We start from the raw sequence: 25805 nt of genomic DNA on the forward strand, positions 1-25805 counted from the left end.
TTCTTTTCGTATATTGTAAGATAAAAATTCTCACGTTGTAAGAAAAAAAATTTGCATTTTAAAACGAGAAGAAAAAAGAAGGTATCCATTTATTTGAATTTTAGAGTACTTATTAAAAATTGGTTATCGAATGCTAGTAGGCGGTAAGACCCTTTCTCCCGCGCTCACCTTGGCGAACACACTCCTCGCGTGTAATTAGCTCGTCGCGTCTACTTCCGAATCGACGCAACAGTGGGGAGAGTTCCTGAAGCCATTTCCGGTGCAGGGCACCGGCACCTTTTTGTTTTCCCCTTTTCGTCCCACGCATGACGGCACACGGGGAAGTGCCGATCAAAAACGGGAAAGACTGAAGTCTGACCCCCCTCGAAGCGTCCCTCCTATCCAGGTACAATCGTCGTCCCGTAGACCTTATCGAGGTCGACACCATATGTCACTTCTGGAGTAACGAGGGCCGCAACAAGCGCTGCGCCCCTCTAAAGTAATTGCCAACGGAACTGCCTAGTAATTTCTCAGAACGAATCGCTCCTCTTCGAGGAAACGCCCGAGAACGCGCGCTAACTTGCTGTAATTGAACGTTTATGTAATAGTGATTCAAGTGCGCAATGAGGACGTCGATGATACTTCAAGTACGCGCGCGTATTTCAACAATCTGCCTTCCTGTTACGCAACTTGCAATTTTTGATCTACAACAAAGAAAAATATATTATCTTTACGACGGTTGCCGCAACCTCGTTCAATACGCTTTATTTCTTATCACGTCATGCATTCTTACAACATCTGTTTGTAAAAATTATAATGTTAATTACATTTATAAAGAGTTTGATCTCAGTAAAGTAAAATAAAAGAATAAAATGTTACTTTTATTCACGGAATACAATTTTCATTAAACTTCCTTTGCCTCGCGACACCTCACGCATTGTTCTCAGCAAACTCTTTTGACTTCTTGATACGTATTGGAACGAATATCGGGGTGTCCTCGTACGCAGGGGGTTTACGCGTAGGCGAACTATGGAATATTGTCGGCTTATTGAGCGCAGGTGCTTTAAACTGCTCAGCTGTTGCTTCGAATCTCGCGTACGTGTGCACAAACGCGTGTGCTCATCCACACTGTATTAGTACGTATTCAAGCTCTATACCGTAACGCATACGTGCGACTACACAAACGTCTCACTTACGCACTTATACGCAGCGTCAATTGAACTGCATGACGATCGAAGCTTCTAACAGGCCGTATACCATTGACGAATAAAGAGCGATTATTTGCGCGCGTGGAGACTGCAACAAAAACGGATACTATTAAAAAAATGTTGTGCCGAGTAAATAATTGTAACGACAATAACGATATACTGTTACCTCATTAGCTTTTATAATAAAATCGGTATTAGCGAGCGGCAAATTTATGAACAAAAATGAGAACGTGAAGATCGGCTGTATGAATATAAAGACGCACAGAGGAGCTCGATTCTATTTTTTTTTTCATCCGAGCAAGCCAGATGGGCCTGGTCTATGATCGAGCGAGCAATGAGTGGACTATCAATTACTTTTTGTGCCCCCCTTTTCTTTCGCCGAGTATATCGACCGACGACGGTATGCATCCCCCGGCGAAGAGACCACTCTAGGCGGAACTGCTTACGTATCGAATAAGATATTCAACGCAAGTAATTTTCTTATGGCCGCTTCTGAGGCGAACCACCCCCTTCTTCGCCTAACCCCCTCGTAACTCACTATACTTTGAGTTTTTGCTCCCATCGGCCGCAGGGTGTTCGGACGGAGGGTGAAACATATTGCTTGCAACTGTCACCCGCGGTCTGCTCTTCTTCTTTGTCGCCGTCGTCGTCGTCGCCCTCGCCGTGGTCGATCACTGTATTTTTAACCGATAACACTTCGCACTCCTTTCTCGTGTTCTATCCTGTCGTGACGTCATGCGTCATCTTGCATATTAATGTATTTTTCTCGAATCGTATGTCCATATCTCTCGGAAAGTAAGAAATATTTTTTACAGAATTTCTTAATTTCTAAGAATTTTTATCGCGATATATATGTGTGTCTAAATATGAAACGATAGAATATTAAAACACAATATTAGTAAAAGGAGAGTAAAATAAAAATGTACGCACATTTTTGTATCTTCCATAGAAAAAACTTGCAAAGAGCACATTATGATTATGAGAATTAACGATGCATCTATAATAGTCCGCTTTAAACATTCTTGCCGTTCGTATTGCGGTTAAAATAAGATAAGCTAATAATAAGATGAAATGACAAGTGTACACACCATCGAGTACTTCCTATCTACGGAAACGATATTTCTTTCAATGCAACGGTCTATATACAGGGCTTAAAATACTCAACTGTATGCTATTATCGTTCCTTTGAATCGATTCTCTTATTATATACATATAGAGACAAGCGATATATACGTTTAGCCGGCACAGATCGCTAAGATGAACCGTCGTCTTTTTTCATTACAGACGTATCGGAGAATTGCGGCCACGAAAATCGAGACGAGGGAGCGAGGGGCACTTAGCCCTTTGGCGAGCTCGAAGGATGCAGCTCCCAGGCGGGAGCACGAGGATTCCGCACGCGAGCATACCGGCTTCCCTTCTGGTTATCATCAACGGCAACAACATCGCAACAATCACCGGGAGTAAACGCATCGGTAGCAACAGCGGCGGTCCCGGTTATAACAATTACCGTAGCAGAGGTAGTAAGAAGCACGACAGCAGCGGATACAGACCCGATAACGAATCGAATCTTCCGAAGAAGACCCGCCATCCCGAGACGAAGGCGGACGTCCGACACCAAGTCACCGAGCAGCAGCCTCAGCCGTTGGCGTCAGCTTTACGGCGGAAGGTGCGGGGCGAGGAATAGTGAAAAGAAAGCACAGAAAAAGCGAGGAACGACGGAAGAAGAAGAAGAGGAAGCGCGAGAGGAGGAGAAGAAGGAGAAGAGGCGGAAGCAGGAGTTCGTCGGGTAAGAGGAGGGTGCCGGCGTCGTCGTCAGCGGCGGCGGCGGCGGAGAAAGCAGAGGAGGCGGCAGAGGAGGAGGAGGAGGAGGCGGTGGCGGCGAAGAAGACGGAAAAGGAAGAGGAGGAGAAGAAGACCGAGAAGGAGACGGCGAAGGCAAAGGAAGTGGAGAGGCGGTGGTGGTCGGTGGCGAACAAGGTGGGGAGCATTAGCTAGAAGGAAAAGGCGCGGAGAAAAGGCAGCTGTAGTAGGGGTACCGGAGAGACTACACAGTGCAGAAACCGAGGCAGCGCACTGAGCCACGAGGGGCTATTCGAGCGAGGGGAGGGTGACAAGAAGCCCTGGCGGGGAGGGGACGCGGAGGCCTTCGGGGGGCCGACCAACCAGACGGCCGATGATGTCATCGGAGGAGGAGACCGAGTGTTTCGCCCTCTACGGAGCAACCACGGAAAGCAAGCAACAGCAACTCCTGAAGAAGCAGAAGCGCACCAGACAGCGCGTGGACGCCGGCGAGCCGCGCAACAGCTACTCGAGTATACCGAACTTTAGCTCCCGGCCATCCTTTCTCGGTGGTGGTCTATACGGGTCGATCTTCAGTGGTAGTGGACCGCCGCCACATCAACAGCAACAGCAGCCAGGGCAGCAACAGCCACAGCAACATCACCAGTCACAATCGCAGCAACAACAGCTCCAGCAACAGGCTGGAGCGACTGGCAGTCAAAGTCATTTAGGTACAGCTACGACGGGTCCTACAACCCAGCAGCATTCCGCCCACGCGGCCTTCGGCTTCTTCGGGGCTCCGGGCTTCGGCCCCGCCAAGATGCTGAACGAGTTATTAGGAAGGCAGGTCAAACAGGCCAGTGACGCTGGCGGATCCCCGCCAGAGGGCGGCCACGGGATGACCGGTGCCGGCATGGATCCCGCCTCGAATTTGCAACCGGGCGCCGTGGTTAATTGTGATGATCCCGCCACGGCTGATCTCACGCAGCACATGTTACGTGACATGCTTCTGCAGGGGCGCAAACTCTCCGCTCTCGGCGTGCAGGAGCAGCCGAACAATAACAACAGTATACACAGTAATAACAATAACAATACTACCGCGGAATTACTTAAATCACAGCATCAGCAGAGTCCCCAACAGCATCAACAAAATAGTGATAGTGCGCGCAGTGGAACAGTGCAGAGTGGCGGGGAGGAGAGTGGTGATGGTAATAACGTCGTGAATAACGCGAATCACAGTGACCGTGATACCGTGATGCCGGGCGATGCTGAAGACAGCGCTGAGGATGCTGCCTCTGCTGCACGCGCGATGGAGGAGGCCTTTGCCGAGGCCGGTATGGAACCGGGAGCGAACTTGGACGGATCGGATTGCGAGCAGAGCCTGCCTCCTAGCCCAACGGCACCAAGATCGGGCTCGGTCTCCGTCAAGGAAGAGATGCAGGAGTCGATGAATATGAAACGTAGCCCCAGTCACTCTCCTTGTCCGATCGTGCCGAAGACCGAGACGAGCTCTCCAACGACGGAGATTAAACGCGCCCGCGTGGAGAACATCGTCAGCACGATGCGCAGTAGCCCAGCGCTTCAGCCAGCAACGGTGAACGGTTGCAAGAAGCGCAAGCTCTATCAACCTCAGCAACAGACAGTGCATCACGTAATCCAGCATAGTGTCAACGATACCATGATGGACGACGAAGACGAGAGCGAGGAGGAGGAGGACCCGACGACGATCAGGCAGAAACGGGAGGAGAAAGATAATTTGAAAATACAATTGAAAATGCTGCACGAGCAATTGGCGGAGATGCAACAAAAGTACATGGAGCTCTCCAGTAGAATGGAGCCAGATACAAGTGAGAGCGGTGATGCGCCACCCAGTCCTCAGCATCAACCGCAACCACCACCGAGGCCGCCACGACCTCATCCACCGCCGTACAACGGTCTCCCGGCCCTCCCACCTGATCACCCCCACGCAGCGGCTGCCGCTATGTATCACATGGGGCATAAACTCTACTTTGAACAACAGCATGCTGCCCTCGAAAGAATGAAACAACATCAAGAAGCGGCTGTGCGGCAACAGCAACAGCAGCAGCAACAGCAGCAACAACAGCAGCAGCAACAGCAGCAGCAACAGCAGCAGCAGCAGCAGCAGCAGCAGCAACATCAACGACAGAGTTCGCCACCGCCACCAAGCCAATCTCAGCAACAGAGCCAGAATAACACTGGCCCTTCGACGCCGCAGACGCCGCAAATGCAATCAGCCAGTACGCCCATTCAACATAAAGACTTCCAGGAAAGGTTAAACGTCTTCAGAGGTGCCGCCGCAGCAGCCAGTTCGTCCGGTCCTCATATCACCGGAGCCGATTTGGAAGGCCTGGCGGATATCTTGAAGACGGAAATAACTTCTTCTTTAACGAATCTGATTGACAGCATAGTATCGAGGTTCGTGCAACAGAGGAGGTTTCTCGGTAAACAAACCGAGGCAGCGCAGGCTGCTGCCGAGCAGCTCAATAAGGACCTCCTTTTGGCGAGCCAAATGCTCGAAAGAAAATCGCCCAGGACGAAAGTGGTCGACAGAGGAGCGCCGCAACCACCCGGTGGCCCAAACGGGCCACGGGGGCCCCTCAACGGTGGGCCCCCTCCTCCACAGCCCACGGGGTTTTCGCAAATCGGATCCATAGGTGGTGTGCCCCATGGCCCTCATGCTGGCCCCACGGAAAATAATCTTAATCAGATGAATCAGCTGCCCTCGCACGGAAGGCCGAGCGTTGGAATGTTTCAGACCCCAAAACCGCCGACGATATACGCCATGCAGGCCTCCATGCAGGCGCAGCAACAACAGCAACACCAACAGCAACATCAGCAGCAACGCGAGCAGCAACAAAGGGAGCATCAACAACGCGACCAATACTGCAATATGAGAGGTGACGAGAGAGAAAACAGGGACTCGGAACAAAATGAGGCCCTGTCGCTTGTCATGACGCCGAAGAAAAAACGTCATAAGGTAAGCATTGCAATTTGTCATCATATTTATATAAATTAAATATAAAATCTGTAATAATATTCATATAATATGTATATTGATATAAGTTGATATGTTTCTGACATAAATGTATACGTAAATTATAGAATTTTTTACATGTACATAAAAAGAATATTAACTCCAAGTCATTCATAATTTTCGAATAACACTACGTAAATTAAAGTCAATGAAATCACAGCGAAAGTATTATATCTCTTGATTTTTATTATTATTTTTATTTAAGATGCTATAATATAAAAGATTATAAAAATTAGTCATAAATTATATTAAGTTATATTAAGTATGAGAAATTAATAAGTCTGACTAAAAAAAAAATACTAATTAGTACGCTTTACAGGTGACGGATACAAGAATTACTCCCAGAACGGTGTCCAGAATCCTAGCGCAAGAGGGAAACGGATCTCAAGGAGGTAGTGATAGTCCCCCGCCTCCTCCACCACCGAGACCCTACCACGCGCCACCACCGATGCTGCCGGTGTCCCTGCCAACCAGCGTAGCGATACCAAATCCAAGCCTCCACGAGAGTCAAGTGTTCTCGCCCTATTCGCCGTTTTTCAATCCACACGCGAGTCATCCTGGTCAAGTACCACCGCCGGGGCCACATCATTTACCCGCGAGTCCTCCGGGTGGAGGTGTAGAACTCAGGGATTCTCCTCCACTGCCCCATCCGCCGGCGATGTTGCATCCAGCCTTGCTGGCGGCAGCCCAGCACGGTAGTCCGGACTACGGACACCTCAGGATGGACAGCAACGACCGAGCTAGCGACTGCAATTCCGGCGACATCAGCTACGATGGAATTCAGCCTACAATATCCTTTTCTAATACTCATATGCTGAAGAGCGCAATTGGTAATAATGCACTGCAATTTTATGAAATTTTCTTCAGATAACATTTTAAAAATTATAATATACATTTTATAATAATTAAAACGTTTGGAAAAATTGATACTAATCGTTCGTCTATAGATAATAAAGAATTAATTAAAATTAAAATGAAAAATACTGTAAATATGTAAATATGTTATCTGAAGATTAATTCTGGCGTTAAAAAGAATGTAGAAATACTAGAAAAAACGATTAAGATACTCAGGGATATTTTTTGAGATAGAAGAGAAGCGAAACGCGCGAAAAGTTTAGGATGTAGCGGCGAGTTTTTTGAGAGAGAGAGAAAAAGCCGGGCAAAATGGCTCGTTTCACTCGCTCGCTTGGAAGGCGGCTGGAGCGAGGAAGCTCGGACGAATGTTAGATTAGTTTGCCACGGAGTTAGGCTAATGTTGGCTGCACCTACGAGTAGAGTTTGTCCGGCAACAACGCACCGAGCCAAAAGTTCTTTACCTACCTCGGCCCACCCTCGGCTTGCAGTCTCACCCAACTTCGCAAGCCAATAATCTGTCCCGCAATTTCGCAATTCAGCCTGAGCGTTTCGCGAACTTCACATTTCGAGCGTCTCCTCGGCTTATCCTAAGCTACTTTCGCTGATCTCGGTGATACGAGCCTTCGTAAGGCTAAATTTCTGAGTATCGAATTTTGTCTGCAAATATTTATCTCATTTTCCGACACGCGCAAGAAAGATGCTGTTTCATTCGTTACATTTACATTGGTCACATTTTGGTAAAGTCCGAAAAGTTCTGATAAAGAACCGTATATGATAGAATGCAAATTTTATTAGAACTAAATTTAATTGAGTTCATTAGAAATTAATTTGCGTTGTCTGACAAATCATATTTTTCAGTAATTTATCACACATTTTTAAGTATTCATAAATAATGATAAATATTTAAAATAATATGTTTAATATACACGATAACAATTAATATTAAAAATTGATAGATTAACATGGTAAAGGAAAAAAATTCTAATTTCGCCGAACGATTTGAGTTACATTATATATCAATTTAAGGAATCGCATATTAATAAAAAATTATGTCCAGATTTTATTTTAAAAATATTCTTGACCTTTCTCGAAATGATTAAAATAGCCGCGATTGCATCGCGATTAAGATGCACTTTTGGGATCGTCAGAAAACGAATGGTTCAGCAGCTCGATTATCGTGCATGATCCACCCCACCGCGGCTTGCTTCTGAGTTACCGAAAGAGCGTGCAGAGATCCGATGGCTCGCGAATCGGGGAGTTCGCCTCGGTGCAGCGAGGAAAAAAAGGCGAGTGTCGCGCGCGGGTTCGTGTGAGCGCCGATCGTCCGATGCAATGTCGGAACTGCATCGGCGTGTTGGACCGGATCGCTCGATCGGGCTAGCGTGCCGTTCTTTGCCGCCTTTTTAGTCGGCCTTTGATGTAAAATCAATGGCGCATTTTTTTCACTCCCTCCTCTCTCTTGGGGTAGGTCGAGCGCGTTGTGCATCGCCGTGACACGATCTGCTGTTCCGCGCTCCTCCGGACGCACCATCCTAGTCTCCATCGCGGTTCTCGCTGGCATTTGACGCATCCGAATTCATTTTGTTGCCTACGCACCTCTTTACTTTTTCTTTCTTTCGAGAGAATCTCTATCCCGAATTTTTTTTCAGCTCGAGATTAACGCGAGATTACGCGCCGATATTTCACGTTCATGGTATCGAATACGAGCGTACACGTTTCGGGTAAACGAAGTCGAAAGGGCTAAGCAATACGGCCAGAGTCGCGCGAATTAATCGAATAAGATTGCGATGAAACCACATGTAGAGATCCTATTACCAATAAGGAGTCGGTAAGGCTTCTGCTGAGGATATGGCCAATCGTAGATCAACTTTGCGGTAAGAACCCTTCTATCGCCTGCCCTCGCGATAGCCGCAATTTGTACGATTTCTGATCCAATTCGATACGAAAGAAAACACGATTATGTTTGAGATACTCGGACCGAGAAACGAGTCGACGCTTCTCTCTACCGCACTTTTCTCTCTTAGCTCTTAATCCTTTTTTTTATTGGAGAATTCCTTCGCCTCTCGCATACACATTTCTATGTGTTTATATATATTTATATAGATCGCAAAATGACTATTTCCTTAACCGCGGTGAACTCGTCGACGCTGACGCCGATGCATCTGAGGAAGGCGAAGCTGATGTTCTTCTGGGTCAGGTACCCATCCTCGGCCGTCCTTAAGATGTACTTCCCCGACATCAAGTTTAATAAAAACAATACAGCGCAGCTGGTCAAGTGGTTCTCCAACTTCCGGTGAGTAATGTATAATTTTGAACTTACAGTAGTTTTGAACTTAGGTATAGCTCAGCAACGTAGCGAATAGTCTTTTCAACTTGTACATCTACGCGAGCGACTTGTTTCTTGCGTAATATTCTACCGTTTCAACTTATACGTCTACGCGAGCGGCTTGTTTCTCGCGTATATTCTACCGTTCTCTCGCTCTAGAGTATCGTGCGCGAAAAACCAAAGATCCTAAAGATATCTTACCAAAAACGTTGTTTGTATACGAGGAAGATGTTTTTATAGGTAATTTGAATGAATAAATGTATCTTTTAAATCTAAATTTGTTATCTGTCTGGATTAAATCTTCACGTATGCAATTGATTCGCGTATTTTCGATCTCACTCAAATCGAGAATTATTTTCGGTACGGTTACCGCTGCTGAATGGATAACTAAATCCAACGAGAACGAGCAGACGGTCATGTAGAAAATCTCAAGGATACGGCGGACAGCCGTGTCGCCACTCCCCTACGTAATCTCGGACATTTTCGACATCTCGTGCGGTGGCTCCCTTTAAAGAATGGAATCGTAGAAGACGTTTCTCTGATAACAGAGGCGCGTTTCGTGTATGCAAACGAGAACGAGGTTTTCGAGGGATCGACCACTCCCTTTGCAGAAGCGGTCAGAGCCCAAGAGACGAGAGTCACGATGGGTGTGTCCGAATCTTAATTACCCTCTCTCGTAGAGCAGCTGGGGATAAGTAACGCTACCTACATAGCGCCAGGTATAGAAGCGTAGGAGGCCGGTAGGTACCGACGCATACTGTCCGGCAGGCATTAGCCTGATTATAATTAGGCTGAGTACAGTACAGATCCAAGATACAAGGCGGTCGAAGGTGGATCGCTCGCGCGCGCGTGCCCTCATCGTTACATTATTACCGCTTTCTTATCGCGAGATGTCCACTCTCGTGAAAATCGTAAGTCCCTCGCGCGGTGGCGTCGCGCGCGCCGACATCGCGCTCTCTCACAATTACGGCGTGCGGGAGACCACGTGCTTGAGATATACTGTTCTAAATAAAAAATGCATACGTACGACGATAAATAAAACGTTAACGAGCGGGCGCTTAGTTGTTCTGAGTGGTCGAGTTAATTACAATATCTTATATTGTATATTGCTGGCCGACTCGTCGGTGAAGCGTTCCGCCAGGCATCTTTTTTAACGTCGTTCGGTTGTAGACCAAGATAATCGAGCGGGATGTCATACGCGTAAAATTGCGAAAAAAAAATATAAAAGGATTCTGTCCGTTTTGACAGCGACGCGAACATCGCTGTTAATTATCAATCTATTGTTCTGTGTAACTTTATTCATCGGGGCCTATCCAAAAGAGTGGAATCGCAGATAAAAGAGCAAGCACGTGGTTTGTTTGCGAAACTTCCAAACGTCCGGCGAAATTGCACGCTCGTATTTCACGGTACGCACAAAGCTAATTACCGCTTCAACATATTTCGGTACATTTGACCCGAGGGTTTTTTCGCCTCCTCGCCATTCCACCTACCCTCCCCGAAATCTTCCTTAATGAGATTTATTGTGAATTGTTTCTCGCATTTTCGAACTCGCTATAAATTGAAATTTTCTTAAGTAAACCGAACAGTTGCTTCCTCATTAATTCGAAAATCAAATCTAAAATCCAAAGAATCAAACGCTTCGTGTAGTATGCCGTGGTATTGCGCTATGTGACTCGCTTGCATCGATATATCCGATTATAACCGTGAACGTGCTTTCTAAATGTAGAACATGTTAGTCACGGTATACCATGATATAATCAAAAGTTTCCATTTATTTTTCTTATATACGAGAGATACATCTGGTAGTATATATTAATATGAAAGTATATATCAATAATTTATAGTGATATTCTCTTTCTTTTGCTTTTATATCTGAAACAGGATTTTAATTTATTATTTTGCTAATGAAAATTTTAATTGTAAGACAAAATTCAGGAGAGTTCTTTTTATAATTCGTTATTATTCGCTTTTAATCGAAATGGCATGAAACTTACATGCCTGAAGATTTTCTTGAGAAAAGTTAATTAAAGGAAACGTTAAAGATGTCTATTCTTTGCCAGTCTCTGCATGGAATTCTTTCTTTTCCCCCTAATCACGTAAAGGTTTGCCCCGCAACTTTTTCTTCCTTTTCCTCTACCATGCCGTTGTCGCGCGTGCTCGATCTGATAGCCTAATGCACGGCTTCCTATGCGGAAATGCCTCGCTACATTATTCTACGCTCCTACGTGCGCGCGGCCGACCCTCCTCCACCCCTTTTCCCTCCCTAGATCATCGTTGTACTTTTGTCACGAGAATGGGCCGAGACCACCGTCGCTGCCACCTGCTATGCTCGATTATTATATCGTCGTCTCGTTCCCCGCATAAAATATACAGACCGTCGATCAGAAGCTTAAGCGCGTTCTTAGTGATTGATCTCCAATGAATCTCCAACTATCGATTCATTGATATCAAAGGATCGACGCATGCACCGTAACAAAGGAAAAAAAGAGTGCAAAAATTCTATTTTTTTTTCCCCGCGCGCCGATAATGTAACACGAATATGTACTTTCCCCCTAGTTACAATATTTATGGATATTTCTCACGTACGGTTGTTGGCAAAGTTGTTATAAAAGGAGGCAACGAAATTAGTTATTATCGCCGTCCTGGTATTTAACTAAAAATACAAAGGGCATACTTATCAGAAAACGCTGAGAATACCCGACGTAATATAGCGAATGTAATTTTTATAAATAAGGTCATATATTAATGACAACGCATACAAGTACAATTTCCGTAATCGTAACATTTTCCTCGATGACGTCATTTATCATTGCATCCCCCGGCGCAGCAGATGGCGGAGAAAATCGGAGAAGAGACGGATAAAAAGAAAGAGAGCGAGGGAGAGAGGAGCGAAGGAGGATAGAGCGAGAAGTAGAGTGATAGAAAAAGAGCGGCGAACGAGAGACGGCGGCCGTGCACAAAGCGATCGTTCGCACCCTATTTTCTCACGCTCACGCTCGCGTCGAATCGAAAGCACGTCCGATATCTTACAGAGACTCGTTGACGTCGCGCGTACATCATCGGACCTGCTTATACCAACGATATTGACAGCCTTCGTTCGATGAAGCACGCCGTGGGGGATGATTGGGGTCGTCTACGATCCGAGGTACAATGTGTGCGCGCGTGTTCACGTCTGTGCGGTGTGTGTATGCGCGCGTACCCGTCTCTATCACCTCGCATCTCTCCCCCGTCCGTCCGTCCGTCCGTCCATCCGTCCGTCTGTCTGTCGGTCGACCGATCGGTCGGTTCAACCCCCTTCCTCCACCCCCGCGAGCGCGAAAAAGAGAGAGAGAGAGAGATAGCGTATGAGAAAGAGAGATGTGCGGGCGGACTCGGGTTCGTTCGTTATCAGATCCCACGGTAGGACACGCGACTGAGGTAGCAGATCCTATCTGCTGGGACGGAAGAAATTTTATGTCGTATAATGGACAACGGACAACGCGCGCACGACACGGCCCTAACCGGACGGTGAATCCACCTCGCCACGAAAAACCTAGGTCGCCTCGGAACGAGTACGAGAATCGGACAACGATTTTCCGCTTTCAGCGCGCAAAATTCCTTTTTGACACACATTTATTCGTTTCTGCAAGTTTCACGCTTGACACTTAATTGGGAATTCTTATTCACTTTCATAACAATTATAACATTGGTATAAAAATTTATCTTTTCGTAAATAATTGCTTCGAAAAAATTGATTATTTTTTATTATGACTACAAACATCTCGCTCGTCCGCCAAGCATCTTCCAACGAGTTCGTTTGAAATACTGAAACATTGTTTATGGATTATGGATTGAAAGAAGAGATTTATAAACGAGACTTAATCTATATAAATAGCATCTTCGGGCAAAGCAAAGAGCACAACGATATCTTCGATAAAGAGGCCTCCAAGTGGCGGTTGATGAGAAAACGCGAGCTAATGGCTCGGCCACGGGTAGAATAACATAATGTTGCGGGAAGAGCGAAGAGGAGTTCAGCGCGAGAAGGAGAAGGTATACGATATAAATGAAGAATCGAAAGCTCTTGAGTTGTCGAATAATGAAGTCCACGATGAATTTACCCAGTCACGCTTTCGAGGGGTCGCTTATCGCCGCGAAATACTCGATAATTCTTCCCGAAGGGAGGGCACGGCCGGCTCCACGCGTTCTCTTTCTAATTTCTTCTTCGACTCATTCTTATCACGCCGACGATCGTTTCGTGGGCGGACATTACCGTGTCGCTGCTCGTCCGTACGCCACCGCGGCATTCATTGGTCGGGGTAATGACGTGGTAATTTTCTAAACACAAATTTCCTTTTTCAACCCTTATCTTGCCCGTCGGACACGTGACCGGTCGTTAGCGTTCGCTTTCCTCCTTCGTGCGGTCTGTCCGCGCGTTCTTAGTAACTACCGGCTGCCTCGACACGCACCTCTCCCACGCTTCCAAGTAAAACGCACCTTGCTTATATCGAGCATGATCTTCTCACCTAGTAACATGCTATTATCGAGAGACCGCCGCAGAGTGAGAGTTTCTAGTACCTATACTTATACGCAGCATATGTATGATCAACAATTAGAATAATTATAATTGACAAAATAAGAATGATAAATTTCAAGTCGAGAATAAATGTATTCACACCTATCAAATTCTATTTCTTTTTAATACATGACAGATTAATACACAAAAACGGCCTTAATTGCTCTAAATATTTGACTATTTCGCTATCTTGTACATTTAAACACATATCAAGTCGAAGAAAGCATATCTGTTTAAAAACGAAAAGATTAGTAGTTTACCGAAATTTTGCTACGAACAAAAAAAAGTCGATCGACAGTCTGCAAATAAGAGAACAATGTTCTCTGCTTCTGCAACGGTGGCTTGCGTTTTAACCCCGCGAGATCGTGCGCAACTGAAAGAACGGTACCGTGGATGACGTATTCAAGGACGCACCCTCACACAAACAGTTGCTTGCCGGAGAATTGGCACGTGCGTGTGTGGCCGGTTGGCGTGCTATTTAGCAAGAAAACCCGTGATCGTACACGCGTAGCCACGCGTACGTATGCTCGACGTTGACGACGACGTGTCACGAGCATGGATTTTCTCTTATTTGCGAGCAACAGGCCAACCGCGATTACGAGTTAAGGGAAAGAACGGGAACGAGTGCAGAAAATCCGTACCTCGAGGTAGACAGGAGTACAACGTACCTTACATATCCACGTGGCGGATAGAGGCAAGGGGGAGGTTCTCAGCATCTTCCCGTGAGCAATTTGTTCCAGTTTAACATATATAACGAAGAAACACTCCCACGCGATTATCGTCATCTCTTTACAGTCAATTTCTTTACATCCTTTTTATCAAATCTCTCAATATAGAAGATTAACGTTCGGAATTTTGTTGCGGCAGCTACACTTCCGTTTGAGATATCATGCCATGTTGAATGGTGATTTCGTGACGTATACGCGAGTTCCCGATTCTCGACAGCGGCTGTACAGCAGCTAAATAATTCCAGTAATACGCGCCTCTCGCAATCGTTCGAGAAGGAAAGGAAAAGAGCTAATCGAGCGAGAGCGCAGCAGAAAATAAGAGATTCCGAGAAAAATGAGCAAGTAAAAATCCTTTGAGACAAAAGTTGCCGCGAGGTGGTAGGATCAGAAGGAACGCATCGAAATGAAGAAGGCGGTCGAGGAGGGTGATTTAGAGAAAGGGGATAGACAGCGGGCTGTATCTTGGCCGTTTCTACCCCGTTAATGAACAGAAGGAAACTTTGGTCTTTGACTTTCGGGCAGCAGCCTTGTCGAGAGCGCTGCAGCCAGACCCTCGAAGGAAAAGAAGTGCCGAGAAAGAAGACTAAATGCTGCATCTCGGTACTTACAAAAGGAATATCCGCGAGGGAATATACAAAGAATACGTGTGTGCGTTCTTTACATGCAACTAGATTGCCTGTATGAATAAAATCAAGTACATAAACCTGCTCGTGGTAGGGTACACAGAATACATTAAGAAAATATGTCTGGAAATTACTGGAAATTCACAGCAGTTTCTTGATTAAAGTTTCACGTTACGTGGAATAATAGCTCCTTGCTCTGCTTACCTTTGCTCGTCTCTGATTCTTTGCGCGTAGCTATTCACAATACCCGACGTGTTACGTACAGCTAGTGGTAGATTCACTTCCTTTCGTTTTATACAAGCAACCTTATTCTCGTTTAAATTACGAGCAATTTGTTATCGCAATCTTGTCTTTGTGAAAATTATATTAAAATCATACACGTAGATAGACGTCTTTAGATGTGTCACATTATCAAATGTTTATGTTTCAAAATACTTTTAAATAAATACAAACAGCGAACTGTTATCATATCCGTTTTCTTTTGACATATTTTATAGAAGTCTCTTCAAATTCTCAGGATAATAGTTAAAATGAAAATAACAAATTCTCAGCGTATGACATTATGTTATATTTTAAAGATAAGCTTTCACCAGCGTATCAATGCGTATCTTGCACGCTGGAAATATGTCGAAAAAAATTATATATCGTTAAAACGTGAATGATATATTATTAGTATAAAAAAATTGTTTAGGATTTCTATTTTAATACATTAATTTTATAGGTATTTATAATTCCCGTGTATAACAAAGAATAGTATAAATATATATGTAAAGAAGATTTCAAAAAAGAATTTACGAAGCTTTATATCATTATTATTTAATAATTGTCGTTCAATAATTACCGTAATAATTTCTAGTGTTAAGTTAAAATATTGAAAAATTCTTGATGTGAGATTTGTCGAAATTTTTTCTTAAATTATTGCTGCGCTATATTATTATAATAATATTATACAACAGTTTAATAATTGATACTTCACAATTTTGAGTGAGAGTGAATTTTTTCCGAAAAATAGTAATCCAGTTTATTACTGTAGAAATAGATGAAGCATCTTGCATCGGGCAAAGCTATCCCGTACGCGGTGGTTGTGCGTGTAAACGGTATAGTCACTTAATTAAAAATTACTTAATTACGATCTTGGCACTAATTAGGTACGCTTGGTTCTCTCTTATCCGTGCACCACGTCTACCTCGCTACCGCAGCTACTTCTTTCTTTCCCGCTCTCTCTCTCTCTCTTCTCTCCATCCCGCTCTCCTACCCCTCCATCTCCATCACCCTTTAGCTGCCTCCTCCACCATCTCTTAACACCCTCTTCCGTCTCTACACTCCGTTCATATCTACTCGTCAACGGGGTCTCTGTCTTGGTTGCAGTTTTCAATCTCTTTTTCCGTCGCTCCTTTCTCGGAGCGGCTTCTCTCTCTCTCTCTCTCTCTCTCTCTCTCCTCCAGCCTCCTCTCTCTTTTAGACGAATATCGAATCAGCGACGAGCTAACTTCCCGGCGGCGCGTGCATACCGTAAAATCCCGAGTAACATTGGACCGCTTCTTGAACCACCGGTAAATTCATCAACGACTTTTCAAATGCCGCCAAGCGTCGCCAACCGAACCAACCTCCATCGTCGACCATTCTCGCGACTCAACCTTGCGGATACTCGCGCTTTATTCGCGGGCGGATTGGTAACGTCTCCGAATATTTAACTGGAACGTAGCAATTAATACATGGGAACTAATATTTGCAAATCGTTAAATCATAACGCGTCACAATTACGCTCTCATTTCTTCGTTTCGGTAAACGCAGGATAGCTGCGGTAATAACTGACTGAAATGTTTCGTATCGAACGTTCACATATGATTTAACGCGCGAACGATCAGGAAGAATAAAAGTTCTGATCAGCACGGATGAACGCGGAGAAACGGAGCTTATACGAGGCCCACCCTCGTAAAATGTCGTGTATCGCAACATAAGGGGTTCCTGCTGGCGTTGCAGCAAGGCAACCGATGGCGCAGTGTCGGGTTCTTCTTGAATTTTTTGATAATGAACGCAAGTACGAGAAATACGACCAGTATTGGCTGGAGCGGCAGACAATACTGTGGCCGCAGGGCTATCGCGGGAGGAACAACGATGGTGGCGGGGGAGAGTAGGCTGCCGGAGGTTTCGCGGGGGAGGGGGGCGACAGGGAGATTGAGGTGACATGCGGGGAGAGAAAAAGGAGCAGGAGCTGAGAGCGGGGGAGGGGGAGGGAGATGGCAACGGAGGCTTTATAGGGGATGTAAGCATCGCTACTGCAAGGCTAATCCGCCGCTATGAGCTGCTACTTGCAGCATGAGTACGGTACACTCTCTGCCAAAGATTTCTCCAAAGCGAATCTCTTTTCCGGTTGTTGCCGGACAATTAAAAGAGTTCGTTGAACCTCGCGCGAGGTCTAAATGTGTTCTCAAAATCGCGAATTACAATGTCTATTTTCATGTTTTCGACTGAAATGCAAACTGCAATCTTACTGAAATTGTAAAGAATAATGACGGAGAGAAATAGAAGGTATATTAAAAGTGTGTTAGAAAAATAATAAAATTGTTACATAATTTATTAATATTATTATATTGAATATTATTATTATTATTACGTTAAATATAATTTGCATTTCCATACTAAGAATAGACCTAAAATGTATTTAGTACAACTTTTATATATTTATCGAATACACTAAGTTCTTAGCTTTCGGCATCACACATTAATCATTAATATATAGGATACTAATTATTTCGGATACCTGCGATATTGACGAAGTTCTTTTGTACGTTTACAATAGATGTCACAGATTTTTATTTCTGTTGTTCGCGGAATTGGAATCCTTCGTGCTAAATTACACCGAAATATCTCTTGGACGACGCTATACGATTTCAGCTTCTCTAAGAAATATCGGAACTACAGTTTCGTAATACCACAAGGAACTACTTGGCACGATGCCTGCTTTCCTTTCGACAGTCTGATTTGAGCGCGCTACTAGGGATATATTACTTGGGCAGTAGAGTTAGTGTTCGAACACAGAAATACAAATACGTAAACATAAACGTTCAGGCGAATAAATCTATCAATGCTTTTATCATAAGTCTATTCTAATGAGGACTCTTAATAATATATACGCGCGATAAAGGACGCCGACAATGCCAATCGCGCGCGTAATGCGAAATTAATTCCATCGAGATCCGAATTTCGTTACTCCTGCAAATTTTAGCAGTCGCGATGACCAGCCGAAACAAATCATCGTGGGTAAGGATTTAAAAAAATGAGTTACCCAGGAAACTGCAACCGGTAATCCATTACGTCACGTCCATCGCCAATGCCACCCATTTGCTGCACCCTGTCTACCCCCTCGCAGTCAGCGACGAACCCACGCCAGTCATCTAGACGGCCGCCACCGTTTTTCATCCCTGCAATTCGGAAGATCTCCGCGCGTGGGCGTGTGTGCGACACGCGCAGCAACACATACATCCGCGCGTGAGATCCTAGACATGCACGACAGCACGCGCGAGCGAGCGCGCGCGCGCACGCGCCGCACGAATCTCCGCGAAAAATGCGATATGATAATGTTCCCAGCGTTTCGCTCTAATCGGCTTTGTATCCGCCTGTGACGGCTCTCGTGGACGAAGGGGTTGCGGGGGATATCGGAAGTACTAAACGGACGGCTGGCGCGGCGGGACGAAGCGCGGGGGATATACGGTCGGGATCCTAGGGGCAGTCAAGAGAGGCGAGTCTGTGCCAGCCTCCATGAAGGATTTAATTTACATCCACCGGCGAAAAACGCGGAAAACAGTTTATCAAAAAAGTTACCGCGCAGACTCGAGCTGTAGAGTGAACGAGCGAGAGAGGAAATGAGAGAACAGGAGTGAGAGAGAGAGAGAGGGAGAGAGAGAGAGAGAAACGCAGGACGCGAGGGAACGGAAGAAAGAGGGTTACACGACGGCAGAAATGAAATTGTCCGTGCATGGATTACCGCCGACTTCGTTATGCCCTCGCATTAGTGCTCTTCCCCTACCAATCCTCCTTTCCTTTCTCGCTCCCTCTCTCCGTTTCGCCTATATGTATCTATTCTTCTATATTCGAAGCCCGGATGCAGCGTATATTCGATATCTCTAAAGCGGTACTTAAGTGTAACCAGTTACGATAAAAAACCTATCTTAGATAGTCTTTCCTAGTAGACTTGTGTCTGCTAATTACATTAGCGACGCTGAAACACGCGCGTCTGTTACAACTCGAGCAAATAAAGATCAAATTAATCGCGACTACTTGTTATGCGAATTCTTTCAATTATGCCGCTCCTGGAAACGGCTAATAATGCTAATGTCGTTTAGATTGCGAAATGCAGCGCGCATGCAATCAATCGAGTGTTTTATTAATTGCAACGACGTAGTTCTAATTTTGGAAGAGAGCGTCCAGGAGTAGAAGCGTAAACAAACGCACTCGCCGAGATTTTATCATCGGGCTGATGGGAAGACGACTTCATAAAATATCCAACTGATCGAGAGATGCGGGCTTCGGCAATCGTACACGGTGGTTATGAAATACGCATGAATTTCGCCGGATAGTAGCCCCGATATCGGGCCGTGACGTTTCGCAGCGGCAGCGCCGGGTTCGCGATCACCGGGGACCGGGCGTAAAATTACTGTTTCGGCCAACATTTACCCCGGCAGCCGCGAGGGTAACGTTCGACTGGACAGCGACTCCGAATTGATTTCGTTTGAAATCCCTACCCCTCGCCCGAGCCCCGCTTGCCACCTCCGCGTCTCTACGGCTCGTTCCCTACTCCATCGATGCGCCGTTCACCACCCCCGGCTTTCTCCTCTTTCACGCGCTTTCGTCCTTCTCCTCTGCCTCCGACGCTTCGTCCTTCAACCCTCATCCTCGCTCCTTCTCTCGACTCCTCTCCCGTTCCCGCCATGGTTCACCGTCTCCGTCTCTTTTTGAATCTCATCCGGGACCACGGCGCCTCGCTGCAGACTGCGCCAAATGTATTTCCCCCTTCGCCATTTTTTTTTATCGTCCGCTTGCGAACGTTCGAAAAATTAATTGCCGGCCGGTTCGATCGGAAATGCGCGAAAGGAGAACGCGTCATGTGGGCGGACGAATGAAACGAAAGCTCGGGAGGGTGTCGATTTTATATAAAAAGCGATTTACGTGTTGAGCGATATGCTGACGATAATTCTATAAAACGATTACGCTGTAAAAATTGGTATTTGTGTGTTTCTCTCTTTTGTTTTTAGCGTGATCTTTGTTTGAGTTACGAAAAAATACAGATATTAAAAAAGAGTTTATTTTATTTTATTTACTTTAGTAAATAATTTATAATGCGATAAAATACTTGAAAATTATTGTATAAATTATTTACTACATTCGTGAATTATTCAAATCCGAATAAAAAATGGAATCAACATACATATAACGAAATAATATACTTACATTCGAAAATACACTTATCGAGGAGAGCAAGAGAGTTAACGGAGAATACGAATGGAAGACGCGAAAACATTGCTGAATGCGCGTTTATGGCCAATTCATAAAAAAAAGGAATCGCGGAATTAATGGAAAAGTCTTGCGCGCGCAAAAAAAGGAGATTCAAAAAAATTTCGTTTGGATCGACCGATAATAACCGTCGCGATCTCGAAGACGGGGGAAAGGGTCGGTGTCATGGTTCCCGGCGCCACGTCATTCGATATTTTTGTCAGTAAAACGATATCAGGCAAATTGCATCTGTCCTTTACACCGTGGCGCCGAGCCAGATCAAACAGTATTCGGCCCTGGATATTACTCTTCCCTTGATATTGTCGGTTCCCGGCACCACTCTCTCGTTTCTATCTAGCAGTCGGCGACGATCGAGTACTTTCTAAATCGAAAGAGGGTACGCACGAGAGAACACGATAACATCGGACGCGCGCGCGCAAAAAAAAATTCAGTCTTTCGCTATTATCTACAATCGTCATTTATTTATCCGATTTATTCACGTCGCGATCATTCATTTATCTATATATTTCGAAGGCCTCCAGCCTCTTGCGGATAGAAAACTGAACGTAATGTCGGTGACGCGTCTTGAATCGTAAATGACATGAATTCGTCGGTGACGGCGAGATCGATACGGGCCGGACACGCGTTTTCGAAGAATTCGTGCGACCGTACCGAACAATGCGCCGCAAACAAAACGGTACTCTCTTACTGGCATCGTATGCAAATCGCCCATATACCTAAGTCACCTTCTGAGTGCGCGGGAAGCATGCGGGCGAACGACGTAAGCAAGCACCGACTATCTTAGTGGCGCGACACATACGGGTGGCAAATAGGCCGTCGAAATACACAACGTCGTCGCTAAAGGAGAGGCGACCCCGATTGGAACGAGGAAAAAACGCAGGCCACTTTCGATTATCGATGTGTGCGCGTGTGCGTTTATCGGTATCTTTTTCTGCGGGGAAACAACGGATGAAGGTACGCGTGAAACTTCACGTATGACACATATCTGCGCGCACCAGATAATTAAAACGCAAAGGCAACTTATACGAATATATGTATATAATTTTTTTTATAGTAATGCCGAGATAACACGGATGTATAACATTAATTATTGATTACACGCGTACTTTCGGCACACGCGCGCCCTTTTGTAAAGTAGTCCGAAGGGATTGCGCTTACATTTACCTGAACTCGACAGACCGGGATCGTTTAAGAGCCATAAACGTAATCCTACGGAATATTTACAGTAGCCTCTCTCCCCGCGGTGGTCGACAGTTGTCTAGCAAATCCTATTTACTGTTACCCAACGTACTATACATACTAGAGATGCTGGGAGGGTGACTATCGCCCCTAGCTAACCTACTGCCCTACTGCCATGAGTCTCACCCCTAAAAGCGTCGCGTCTGTCTCTCTCCCTCCGTCGTATTTCAGCTCTTACCCTCTGCCTTACCTAATTCTCCTCTCCCCCGTTCCACCGCGTCAACTACCAGGCTCGTAACGGTCTCCTTCGTAGAATCGAATCGCGCGATGATCTCGCGAAATACCTCGTTCCTTGCCGCGATCGTGGAAGGGCGAACATTTTTACGAGGGTGAATGATAGAAGTGTCGGTCCTATTTCACATAGTACAAAATACGCAACGCTCCCCTTCGCTCCATTCTTCGATCTCTCTCCGCGATCATTTCCAACGCGTCGGCAACAAATAAGAAGTATCGATCCCCTTTTTCCCGTAGGTCATATGCAAGCGCCATGCTAATTTGTTCACCGCACCGCCGACGTTCTTTTTTCCCTTTGTTCTCCCCGAGTTTATAAAGTCCACGCATACAGGTATAAATAGCGCTTAAGTACGACCAGACTCGTGATTTTCTGGAAAGGGGGTGAACGATTTTCCGACGCTATACGATGACGAGTATCGGGCACAGGACGCAACCGTTCGTCATCAACCGTACCATTTAATAATCACGAGAGCATTAGGAAACTCACCAGTAAATTTTGTGGAGTGGTCAAGTGTAGCAGAAGCAATATTACAAAGATATGATAACGCGGAGCACAATGGTAGCAATAATTAATTTTATCCTTTTCTTTCAATTTTTTGCGCTTTATCAAAATCACTGTCAAATTCATATTACTATCGGTATTTCATTTTTCTCCGAAAAATCCCTTCGTCTTCTCGCTCGTGCCCTTCCCGGAGTCGCGCTGCACTCGTAATGTAGTTTAGCATGGTATGACAGGAGATAAACTTGGCAACAAAGAATTATTGATTTTTTCTCAGCGGGTTGAACGAGTTGCTGGGCGGTTGAGCGGTCCCGGTAGGGTATTCGACAAAGGATGTTTTCCGAGTCCCTAACCTAGGCAACCCTTCTCCTACGCTCGACGTCCCGTATGTGTCCGCCGTGTGTTGCCTCTGTTCCGTGGGTGTATCCCCCGGTCTCTGTATGTGTACGCGCGTATGTGCAAGGGCACCGTCCTAACTTTGCCTCCCTCTTTCGCTTTCTCTCGCGGTCCTTCCTCGCGCCCCCCCCCCCCTTCTCGCGTCTCGCTGTTCGTGTGCCGTGTGTACTCAGCCGATGCGGTGAGGACTTAACTGCCTCATTGTCATCCCAGCAGGAATCGGAGCTTCGGGACAGATGTGCAAAATTTAAGGCTAGAACACTGGAGAAGTCATTCGTTGACGTATGATCTTGGACCCCTTGCACGCGTCGCTCCAGCTACCGCATTTACTTTTCCAATGATTACTGATCGATAAACGATATTTTATTGTAAATAACATGTATTGAATGCACATCGAGCGATCTCTGTAACGTTTTTCTACGAAGCTATTTTTTATTTATCGGGTTTGGCGAGAATCTAGAATCTCCTAGGGCGTCCAGGCGAGCAACTGAGATAAAATTTAACACACGAGCTTGGTCACGAGGTGCCCAACGTTGTTTCCCATTACATTGGAACATGTTAGACCACGGCACGTTAGAGCTCAGCCTCTTTGGGCTATCATGGTACCCAAATAGTCTCGTGCAGTCGAGTCGAGTCGAGTCCAGTCCAGTCCAGCCTTCGCACCTTATGCACGCGAGGATGCACATGCATAGTGCAGCAAATGGGTAGTGCAGCGCTGGCACGGCCGCCGGCAGGGAGAATCGATCGAATAAAAAAATGCTTGGCCGATGCCGAAGTGCGACGAGGACGCGAATCGCGGGCGATGAACGGACGAGGCGAAGAAGGGGGACAGGGGTGCACGGCACGGTAGCAGAAGGAGGGATAGTCCGGGACCATTGAAGAGTGAAACCGCTCAAAGCAGCTGCCCCCGCCCCCTCGTCCAAGCTACCGCTCTCCACCATGCCCCTCGTCCTCGTCCGCTTCGGCCTGTGCGCCGACCCTAGGAGCTCGTCTCTCTCTTACTCCTCGTAGCTTTGAAAAACCATCCCTACCTCAGCCTGATCGGACGGTACACCCCTGCAAAGCTACCCCGCTATAGCTCCTACTCTTTCTCTTCTTCTTTGTTTCTCTTTCACTTTGAAGGGGGCGGTCGGCCTAAACCCCGCGGCCAAGGGGTTCGCTCGTTGCCATAAGTGCAAGAAATGTGGTTACGTTCCCCTTATTTTTCCGCCGCGTGGAATCTTCTTCGTTGAGAAGTACCGCGCGGTATTTCGCACAGATTGAGCGCGCGTTGCGATTCGCCATTGCGATTTACTCTAAACTTTTCATTTTTTTAATTAAAATTGACGACAGAGTATATAGTTTACTCTTTCAGATTTTTATCGGCTCTTGCTCTTCTATTATTCGTGAAATATAATATATTCGTTTCATCCGCGCGAAACTGCACCCTACGACAGATTGTGATCCTTCTTATTATTCGCGGTCTTTGCATAATGAATTTAGTCCTGTATGTATCGTGCGATACGGATTTACGTCCAGAAGTGCGCGCGTAGCTGACAAAATTATCCGTCTATCTGTCTGCCGATGCTCCGCACCCCTCCCGAGGGGTAAGGAAAAAGAACGCGGACCAGCTGGGAAGGAGAAAGACAGAAGTTGTGCCGGGGATGAAATAGGGAACGAGTCTAAGGCAAGCCAGATGCAAGGGGAGAAGAGACGAGAAGGGGCCGGGGCAGTCGAAAAGCAAGGGGCACACGAGAAGTGTGCATTGTAAGATCGGCGCGTGCGGCACGCGGAACCTTCGATACCGTCGTGCCTCGCAGTCGTAGACCCCCCCCCCTCCCCCATCCCCCGTGCTCGTTCCCGCCTGTCCCCTCTCGTGCCCCTTCTCATGCCGCGCCGTTCTTCGAGTTCCCTCTTTTATGAAGGGCGAGGGCCCAGAAGCTCATTGTCAGGGGCACATCTGCCGCGCGATCGCCGGCCGATTGTCTCGCAGGCTTAGGAAACTTGCTCGTGAAAAAAAGGCGGCTTAGCCACGACAGGGCGACGACGCACGTGGTGCGGGACGTGGACACGCGTGTCCGCCGGAGAGAATGGGGGGGAGAGAGAGATCTTCCCCAAGTAGTGGCGCCACTCTTGGTCGCGCGCGATATCGCGGAGTAACATTGAAATCGCGTATACCGATGAGAACAAACAATGTACTCGAAAGCGTCGAGGATGTTTATTTGTTAACCCGTTCGCTGTAGAACGTATAAAACCAAGGCGAGATTCTAGAGGTAATATAATATGTGAAACAACGACACGAAATCGCAGTATTGACGAAATGATCCAGCTTTGCTGGTAATTTTTACAAAGCAATTTCACTGCTCGTTTGATCATCATCAAATAAACATGTTGTTTGAAAAACGACGCGGCACTCCGGATGGCTTCGCGCGCCCTTCGGGCGCAGCGATCGATGTACTTGACGATCCTTAGAACTCCGCGTGTCGCGTTCGTGGAGGAACGGCGCGTGTGTAGGCAGTAATCACTTGTCGACTTGCGTTTTAGCCGCATAATTTTCCGCGGTGCCCTCTCCTCCCCCTGACATCGACGAGGACTTTAAAGTCGAGGTCGGCGCGGCGCCGGGTCTGAGTGCAGACAGCATTAAAGTGTTAATTACTAATTAAGAAGGGTGCACGCGCGCGGCGCAACATCAAGACCCTGCGCGACACCTTTTTGAACGCGCCCTCTGAATGGACGCTTACGCCCGAGCGGGCAAACGCGCCGTAGTCGCTCATCCATCCGCGCCGCGCTCATCGACGCACGAGCGAGAAGACGCGACACGCATCTACCACGCGCGGCC

General features: G+C 46.4%; 2 protein-coding genes across 9 annotated transcripts in view; both read left to right on the forward strand.

Annotated features, from left to right (window-relative positions):
* LOC139772513 (uncharacterized) overlaps positions 1-2782 on the forward strand; it is a gene marked incomplete at its 5' end in the record, with an annotated part of 79403 nt that extends 76621 nt beyond the window's left edge. Inside the window, one exon of the mRNA XM_071706245.1 lies at positions 2472-2782. Within this exon, the coding sequence (XP_071562346.1) occupies positions 2472-2651 (180 nt within the window). The remainder of the gene's footprint in view (positions 1-2471) is intronic.
* Positions 2783-2867: 85 nt separating this feature from the next.
* LOC139772502 (homeobox protein prospero) overlaps positions 2868-25805 on the forward strand; it is a 54697-nt gene continuing 31759 nt past the window's right edge. For 2 of the 8 annotated variants that reach the window (XM_071706234.1, XM_071706237.1), the window contains exons 1-3: positions 2868-5964; positions 6329-6851; positions 8980-9169. In XM_071706234.1, the coding sequence (XP_071562335.1) occupies positions 3361-5964; positions 6329-6851; positions 8980-9169 (3317 nt within the window). In that variant the 5' untranslated portion in view covers positions 2868-3360. The remainder of the gene's footprint in view (positions 5965-6328; positions 6852-8979; positions 9170-25805) is intronic. The other 6 variants (XM_071706239.1, XM_071706241.1, XM_071706236.1 and 3 more) reach the window with 3 other exon arrangements.

Source organism: Temnothorax nylanderi, unplaced genomic scaffold (assembly GCF_030848795.1).
Source record: "Temnothorax nylanderi isolate EJ_2023f unplaced genomic scaffold, tnyl_v1.0 TNYL_tig0050_pilon, whole genome shotgun sequence".
In the NCBI taxonomy this organism is placed as follows: domain Eukaryota; kingdom Metazoa; phylum Arthropoda; class Insecta; order Hymenoptera; family Formicidae; genus Temnothorax; species Temnothorax nylanderi.